General features: G+C 35.8%; 1 protein-coding gene across 1 annotated transcript; it reads right to left on the minus strand.

Moving 5' to 3' along the window:
• Positions 1-3,506: 3,506 nt before the first annotated feature.
• On the minus strand, positions 3,507-9,076 carry LOC107991705 (uncharacterized). Its single transcript, XM_017047031.1, has 6 exons — positions 8,964-9,076; positions 7,231-7,312; positions 6,971-7,159; positions 4,172-4,421; positions 3,806-3,951; positions 3,507-3,716 (listed from the first exon to the last, which is right to left on the minus strand). Exons 1-6 carry the CDS (start codon positions 9,074-9,076, stop codon positions 3,507-3,509), a joined length of 990 nt encoding a protein of 329 aa, XP_016902520.1.
• Positions 9,077-9,525: the final 449 nt, after the last annotated feature.

Genomic DNA, 9,525 nt, shown 5'->3' on the forward strand with positions numbered 1-9,525 from the left:
TTGTTACTTGCATCGTCTTCATCAGTTGAAAGAGAAGCTTGTGGGGAAGCATGAGGTGATGATGGAGCAGCTAAAGAATGACCTGGTCAGTAGGCCGAGACAGATCCTCCTTAAGAGGATATGCTTCCCTTGGTGGGGATTGACCAGAACGAGACCCTACCTTGCAATGGAGAAGGGATGACAAAACCACATTGTCTTCACTGTCAAAGGAGTCAAAATCTATAACCACTGTCTCAACAGAAACCCTAGGTTTTGGTACAGAGGAGGACGCAGACGGTCGGGATGCGCGTGGTGGACAAAACTCAGGGACTTCCCTTTTGACAGTAACAGAAGATAATGGTTTAGAAGATTGGCCTACATGTGAGCAATGGACAGGGATGGGTACTGAACAGTGTTGACCTTCCTCAATAGGCGGAGCAGACATGCGAATTTTCTTATATGGATGTTTTGTTGGGATTCCTTTGTAGCGTTTGTCCTTCAAAGAAGTTGCAGTTTTTTGTGGTGAGGGAGCCATGGAATTTGAAACACTGGAAGTAGAAGAATTGTGGATGGAAGACAAAACACCCGACTGATAAGTTTTGAAACGTGTGGTGACCATGATGAATAATTTGGCATTAATATACCTGAGCCGAAGTGGATTTTGCAGAGTCAAATCCCAACAAACCAGAGAAAATCAAGGAATATAAAGAGATATATAGTTGACGGCATAGAACCCTACATAATTTAAATTTGAAACTTGAGGGTCAGGTAACCTAATTGGGCCTGAGTGAACACTAGAGACCCAAACCATATACCATGGGCTTCGAGATTCAATAGGCCTCTGTCTTGTAAATTGCTATGTTGGCCATTGACAAACCTCAATACCTGTCCGTAATCCTTCAAATGTGGATACATCCAATGGCTTGGTAAAAATATAAGCAAGTTGCGATGGACTTCGGACATGTTCTAAACTCATAATATTAGCTTCAACTAACTCCAAAATAAAGTGATGACGGATGTCGATGTGCTTTGTACGGCTTTGTTGAACTGGATTTTTTTAGATGCTTATGGCGCTTATATTATCATAGTAGAAGACCATGGAGGATGGAGTTATACCATATTCTTCCATCATCTATTTCATCCATAGAAGTTGCGAATAACTGCTTCCTACTACTATATATTTATCTTCTGCGGTTATATTATCATAGTAGATACACTATTTTGTTTCTTGCTGAACCAAACAGCTATATTGTTTCCTAAGAAAAAAACATCCTCCAGATGTGCTCTTCTAATCATCTGAACATCCGGCCCAATCAGCACCACAGTACCCTATAAGAACTCTTGTTGTATCAAAAGTATACCAGATATCGAAATTACACGTACGTACTTTATATTTTAGTATTTGTTTAACACTGTGAAGATGAGATGTTCGAGGGTCAGCCTGATAATGAGCACAAATGGTTACTACAAAAGCTATATCTGGTCTGGTGGTTGTTAGGTAGAGTAAACTACCAATGATACTTCTGTGTAGAATTTAATCAACTTGTTCTTTAGTGGCATCAACTTGTTCTTTAGTGGCATCCTTTGTCAATTTCAGAGGAGTAGGAGCTGGTGTTCATTTGGGTTTGGTCTTATCCATTCCAAACTTGGAGATGAGATTCTTTGCATATTTTTCTTGAGAAAAGAAAATCCCTGCTTTGTCTTGTTTAATTTGAAATCCTAGGAAGAATGTTAGTTCACCATCCATTCTCATTTAAAATTCACCCTTCATCTGATTAACAAACGGTTCAACATACGCAGAGGACGTGCCACCAAATATAATGTCGTCAACATAGATCTGCACTATCAGAAATTCAGTACCTTGTCGATATATGAACATGGTTTGATTTGCACTTTCGCATCAGTATCCTTGTCGTAACAGATATGTGGAAAGTTTCTCATACCAGGCTCTAGGGGCTTGTTTAAGACCATACAGTGCCTTACGCAGCTTGTATACATGATCGCGATGCACAGGATCAACAAAACCTTTTGACTGAGCTACATACACTTCCTCGAATAAATATCCATTCAGAAAGGCACTCTTCAAGTCCATTTGAAAAAGTTTGAACTTCTTAAAACAAGCATAACTCAGAAGTAATCGAATGGCTTCTAATATGGCTACAGGTGCAAACGTCTCGCCAAAATCTAACCCTTCAATCTGAGGGTACCCCTGTGGACCAATCTAGCTTTGTTTTAAATAAATCTCCCTTCTTCATCCATTTTGTTCTTAAAAATCCATTTAGTTCCAATTATGTTTGCATGAGGTGGTTTTGGCACACGATCCCATACCTAATATCTTTCAAACTGCAGTAGTTCCTCCTGCATTGCTAAGATCCAATGCTCATTAGTAAGAGCAGCAGTAACAGTTGTGGGTTGCATGGTAGATGTGTACATACATTGGCAACCATCTTTGCATAGTGTTTTCTCTCCTTTCGGGTGGTAATACCACTGCGAACATCACCAATTATAGAGTTAAAGGGATGATTTTTGGCTATATGTGTTGGAGGCAACATCTTCTGCATTGATGAACCAGCAGTATCAGTGGTATCAGGTAATTTATCTAAGTATTAATTAGTTTGCTGACGGACAGACACTGAGGCTTCACTCACACTAGCGTCAGAGTGACCAACTGATGTAGGTTCGATAGAAACAGCCATGCTGTTAACATTTTAGTGAAAACATGAATTATCTTTATCGTCTCTTAAGGAAGAAAGTTCAGACCCCGTAGTTTTAGTTTTCTGAGAGTAGGCAGCTAAGATATCTCCGTCTTCTTCATCAACACTTCCGTTAGATACTTTCTCATGATCATCTATGATGACATTGACGGATTCCATAACTATCCTCGTATGCCGATTATAGACTCTATAGGCTCGGCTATTAGTCGAGTAGCCAAGAAATATTCCTCTATCAGACTTCGAACCCCACTTTGGACGATGTTCTCTGTCACTCAAAATAAAGCATGTACTACCATAAATGTGAAAGTACTTTACATTTGGTTTTCTCCCTTTCCAGAGTTCATATGGAGTAGTAATTGTCTCAGGACGAAGACTGGCCCGGTTGTGTATGTGACAGGCAGTATTTAAAGCTTCAGCCCTAAAGTAAATGGGCAGATGTTTTGCGTGAATCATCGCCCGAGCCATTTTCTATAGCGTTCGATTCTTTCGTTCAACAACTTCATTCTGCTGAGGTGTCAACGGGGCTGAGAACTCATGGAAAATTCCTTCATTCTCATAAAATTTAGTAAAATATCTATTTAAAACTTACGACCATGATCACTTCGTATACGACAAATACCAATATTCTTTTCTCTTTGAATTTGTAAGAACAGAGTTTGACATACTTTGAAAGATTCAGATTTATCATAAATAAATTTCACCTAGGTATGGCGAGAAAAATGTGAAAGTTCAAACCCCGTAGTTTTAGTCTTTATCGTCGGTTAAGGAAGAAAGTTCGGACGCCGTAGTTTTAGTTTTCTGAGAGTAGGCAGCCTAGATATCTCCATCTTCTTCATCAACGCTTCCATTAGATACTTTCTCATGATCATCTATGATGACATTGACGGATTCCATAACTATCCTCATATGCCGATTATAGACTCTGTAGGCTCGGCTATTAGTTGAGTAGCCAAGAAATATTCCTCTATCAGACTTCGAATCCCACTTTCGATGATGCTCTCTGTCACTCAAAATAAGCATGTACTACCAAAAATGTGAAAGTACTTTACATTTGGTTTTCTCCCTTTCTAGAGTTCATATGGAGTAGCAATTGTCTCAGGACAAAGACTGACCCGGTTGTGTATGTGACAGACAGTATTTAAAGCTTCAACCCAGAAGTAAATGGGTAGATGTTTTGCGTGAATCATCACCCGAGCCTTTTCCTGTAGTGTTCGATTCTTTCGTTCAACAACATCATTCTGCTGAGGTGTCAACAAGCCTGAGAACTCATGGAAAATTCCTTCATTCTCATAAAACTCAGTAAAATATCTATTTTCAAACTTACGGCCATGATCACTTCGTATATGACAAATACCAGTATTATTTTCTCTTTGATTTGTAAGAACAAAGTTTGACATACTTTGAAAGTTTCAGATTTATCATAATTAAATTTCACCCAAGTATAGCGATAAAAATAGTCTAGACACACTAGTGCATACCTTTTTTCCTGGCCCCCAGACTGTTTGTTTGCATTGGCCTCATAAGATCTATACGGAGAAGTTCTAGAGTGCGCGAAGTAGAGGGTAGAGAAGTGGACTTATCGGATGACTTGACTTGCTTCCCAGTAGGACAATCTGAACAACATTCCTGTGGATTAAAAGTGAGAGTGGGAAGGCCTATAATGGCGTCATCCTTTGCAACTTTGGCAATGGAAGTTCCATTGATGTTGTAACGACCCAAGCTTTTAAGCTAAGTTAAGGTCATTACTAAAGAGATAAACATCAAAAGACACCTTTTTGAAAAGAGGATAACTAAAATCTTTATAAAGTTAATATCAAAACGTTCAAAAAAACATAAGATTATCAAAATTAATGAAAATAATTTGAAAACGTGACCCGTGGATTCTAACAATTTTAAAGAACTAAAAACAAATAAATAGGATAAAATCTTTAAGTAAAATGGTTAAAATTTAAAAATACTGAAAGACATATAAATGAGTGCAGAAGCTGAAATGTGTCCCCATATGACATGCCACGGATCCCCCGCTGTCGCTCGTCAGCTTCTTAAGTTCTTTACCTTAGCCTAAAATATTAAACATAGGAAAGAGTGAGTATATAAATATACTCAGTAAGGGACCCACTACTAGTCCCGCTAGATGATCTGTTAACTTTCCGTTAGAAACATAATCATAACGTTGTGTGTCCAATGAAGCACACCTGAGTGAGTGAGACCTTACGAACACCTCAATATCATGCGAGTGATCCCATAGGAACACCCCTAGTCGTGTGAGTGACCCCATAGATAGGACCACAATACATGTGGGGTAAAAAGCTTAACAGACAAAGTTAACAGACACACCACAATCCCAAGCATGTAACATCATCATAAACATCATAACATGACATGAACATGAATCTTAACGTCCTTAATCATGTGATTAATATATCATGCATCAACATAAACATCAACAGTCATCAACATAATAATCTCAGTCATCATCATCAACATACTACTAGTCATAACATGGCATCAGTCATTAACATAATTTCAGTCATCATCCATTTTAGCTACCATCAATGCATAATCATAATTACATGCGGTCTTTTAAATTCAGTTCCAAGGTCTAGTAGAAGAATCTCTTACCTGGAGATTTTAGCCAAACAAGGTACTCCCTAGTTGACAGTAAAAATTCTCCAATTAACTTGATCCTAATCATAAAAGGAAAACTCAGTATCTTAATTAATGAAATTGGGTTGAAACCAATACAACCTCGATTGGAAAAAATCCAAGATTAAATCTAAAAATTTAACCAACTGAACCTTTAAAGAAACTCCAATTATATCCAAAATTAAATTAATAAATTATTAATTTAATTACATTGGCTTACCAAACTTGACCAAATGGAGGTTGGAAAATTATCTAAACCTTGATGAGAAAATTCATCAATTCTTCAAGCTTTGCCAAAGGGACCAATTATAACTAAAATTGGTGAAGTGACGGCGGCAGAAGGTTATCTTAGAGAAGAAGATGAAGAACCTTTTTCTTTTTCTTTTTCCTTTACTTTCTAACTTAAGTATTCTAATGCTATTTATAGACCCAAATAATAACAATAATATTTATTATTATTATTTCCTTTTCCTTTTCCTTTTAGGATATATATATAATACCAAATATATACATCTTTATTCCCATTATCTTTTCTTAATAAATGCCTTAAATGCACAAAATCTTATGCATTTATAACCATTAATAATAATAATAATAATAATAATAATACTTCTTTATTATTGTTATTTTTCTCTCATCACAATCTATAATAAACATATATATTTATTTAAACCATTATTCTCTCTTTTAAATAAATATATATCTTTTTCGTCAAATCAAATCAACCATCTCTCTTCTCATGGATTATCTTCTTTTCCAAACAAATATAATTATATTCCATAATATAATTAACTTCACTTTTCCAAATTATTAATTAAATATATATATATATATATATATACTAAATTAAATCCAATTTCACCCAAAACTAACTTTTCCCTCCAAAATCTCCAATTAACTTAAATCTTCAATTAATTTAATCAATCAAATCTTTTTCAATGGATCACTTATAACTTCCAACATGAATTATCTTAACTCAATCATAACAACTCCATAATCAATCTTTATCTTTGCAGAATAATCAATTATCTTCCACAATAATTAGTTATTATTTATCTTTTTCCAAAAATAATTAATTATCTTCCACAATAATTAATTATTGTTTATCTTTCTCCAAAAATAATTAATTATCTTCTACAATAATTAATTATTATTTATCTTTCTCCAAAATACAATTATCTTTTCCTTAAATAATTATATTTCACAAATATAACTATATTTTCCTTTAACATAATAATTATATATATATTTCCACATATACATATAATTATTAAATCTCCAACAAACTTTCCACCCCAAAATTTAATTAAATAACGTCCATAATTATTTAATTAAATTCAACTTCAACAACACTAAAAAACCACAACTTTACTTAATTCTCTTAACTTACCATTTAATCAAAAAACTCAACAAACACAACATGTCAAAACCTCTAATTAATTAAATATTCACCCAACAAATATTTAATTAATTTCAATTCCCACATAAATCAAATAATTCTCATTAAATGAATTCAAAATAATGCCCAATAAATTAAATCTAATTAAATAAAATTAAGATAATTAACTCCAAAATTATCTTAATTTTTGGGGCGTTACAGATGTGTCCCAATCGCTTGTGCTATAGACTACCTTCCTCCGCCTTTGACAGATTACAAAAATTGACCTCTGAATCCTAGTGATAACAGTTGTCAGACAGTCTTGTTTCGCTGAGAAAGACTTTGTTTTGACTACTACCACATTGCATCTGTCCTTGCTAAAGCTGACTTGATATCCTTGATCGCATAATTGAATAATGTTGATCAAATTTGCCAACAACCTCTGCACCAAGCGAATATCAACCAGATAGGGCAAACCAAGGTGATTAATAGTTCCTTTACCAATGATTTTACCTTTTCTTCCATCACAAGAACCATGGATTTTGCGTTGCATTCGCTAAGTTCTGAGAAGAAGGCGACATTCCCTGTCATATGCCTGGAACAACCACTATCAAAGTACCAGTCAGAGGATTTAGGATTATTAACCGAAGTAAAAGCCACCTTGCAGTTTTCCGAATTTGTTTTTGGGCACCATTCTGTCCTTCATCTTTTCAGATATATGCTTTGACTAAGAGCATTTTGACAATACATGAGATTTTGCTGTCTGAAGCAGTAAAGTCGAATGTGTCCATGCTTTCCAGAGAAATAACAATTTTTTCGTCTGTTCAGAGATTTTACAAGTGAGGCAGCATCCACTATGTACCTCCCTTTTACATTTTTTGTCTGACTATTCTGATTATCACACTCTCGTACAAACATAGTGGTCTTATTCCCTGTGCCCTTCCTTCCTGTAAAACCCAGACCTCGTTTGTCATTGCATCTCATTTGTCAACATCTTTACAGATTTGGTTAGTTCTTCAAATTGATTTTTGGCTTCCTTTAATTCGACTTTTAGAGTAACTATTGAGGACAAGAAGCTTTGATTTTCTTCCATCAAGCATTGTATCCTTTCTTATTGTTGTATGATGATTGGTTGATCTTCCTTCCACTTCCTTTGCACTATAGTATCATTGCGACAGTCGTCTACCATTGGTTCTTGCTGGTCTGATGCTTGGGAGGTCACTTTTGCAGCTTCTTCTTTGTTCATAGTGGTGATACTGATCAAGGCCATTCCTACTTCTTCATCATCACTTTCGAAATAGTCTTCTTCGTCTGATAAGGTGGCTACTGGACTCTTCTTCATACGTTTGAGATAGATTGCACATTCAGTTTGAATATGTCCAAATCTTTCACACTCATGACACCAGATTCCTTTGCCAGACTTCTCAAATTTTGAAGAGCCATTGTCCTTTTCATTTCGTTCGTGGTCCTTTCTTCGGTACAGTCAAGATGAAGAAGAGCTTGACATTCTAGGTTGAGTTGCTGAGGTGGCTTCGCAGCTGTTGTGTTGATTGCCAATGTGTTTGTGAAACTGACTCTTGAGTTTTGCAACCTGCTTAGTCAGTAACGCCATAGATTCCGCTTGAGAGTCGTTATTTTGAGATACTTTGTACTCCTCTATGGATTCTTCCTTTGCTGAGGTTAGAGCCAGACTAGGTTTCCTTGTGCTTGTATTGTCTTCCAGATGTAATTCGAATATACATAATTACCCGAACAGTTCATCCAGCTTCATTTCTTATAGGTCATTAGCTTCCTCGATCGTAGTGACTTTCATGTTGAACTTCGATGGTAAAGATCTAAGGACTTTCCGAACAAATTTTCAATCAGACATCTTTTTTCCTAGCGAATTTCATTCGTTGGCAATGTCAAGTACTCGAACATTGAACTCAATAGTAGTCTCTTCTTCAGTCATTTGAAGTGCTTCGAAATGAGATGTCAGGATCTACAACCGTGAGATTTTCACCTTTGAAGTTCCTTCAAAGGCTACCTCCAAGATATCCCATGCGACCTTACCCAACTTGCAGGTGTTTATTAGCTTAAATATGTTTAGATCAACGACGTTGAACAGTGCATTTAGTGCACGTGAATTACCCACGGCTACATCATCTTCTATGCTTGTCCACTTTAGCTCAGACTTTCATGTAACTTTTTCGGTTTCATCCTTTTTAGTGGGATGCTCCCACTCTGATATAATGGCTCTTCAACACCTCATATCCAGAGACATAAGAAATGCCTTCATATGTGACTTCCAGTAACCATAGTTTCCTCCATCCAAAAGAGGTAGTCTAGTGGTTGAGTTTCCTTCACGAATTTTGTCCATCGATGACCAAATGATGACCCGCTCTAATACCAAATGCAATATAAATGGTTTTAGTGATATGTAACAGTTGTAACCACAGTTGTGTAAAGAGTACTAAGTTGTAGTAACATGAAGAGGAACAAGCAACATAATAACATTTGGTAACCTAGTTCGACTAATGTACATCTACATCTGGGGGACAGTTTGCACAGGATAGAAGATTGTATTAATCACAAATACAATAAATGTTGAATACATAGTTATGACTGAAAGAACAGCACTTTAACACTATTGTTACTGTACTGTTCTAAAACTGTTTCAACAGAACTTGATTACCATGTAACATAATGATTATAACTGTACAGAGGGTATGATGAAACTCCCCCTTATTCGCAACACTAATCAAATATGCATTTAACTTTCAACTTTAATTCACTAGAGATATTTTTCTATCTGATTTTCTTTGTTGA

Source organism: Cucumis melo, chromosome 10 (genome assembly GCF_025177605.1).
Source record: "Cucumis melo cultivar AY chromosome 10, USDA_Cmelo_AY_1.0, whole genome shotgun sequence".
NCBI lineage: Eukaryota > Viridiplantae > Streptophyta > Magnoliopsida > Cucurbitales > Cucurbitaceae > Cucumis > Cucumis melo.

What these genes read in the sequence shown, in the direction of transcription:
- LOC107991705 (XM_017047031.1), bottom strand. Translation starts at nt 9,076, where the DNA reads ATGGACAAAATTCGTGAAGGAAACTCAACCACTAGACTACCTCTTTTG. An exon ending in CTTATGTCTCTGGATATGAG is followed by an intron (nt 7,313 to 8,963) that starts GTGTTGAAGAGC and finishes TGGTTGTTCCAG; the next exon opens with GCATATGACAGGGAATGTCG. An exon ending in TCTGGGGGCCAGGAAAAAAG is followed by an intron (nt 3,952 to 4,171) that starts GTATGCACTAGT and finishes ATGAGTTCTCAG; the next exon opens with GCTTGTTGACACCTCAGCAG.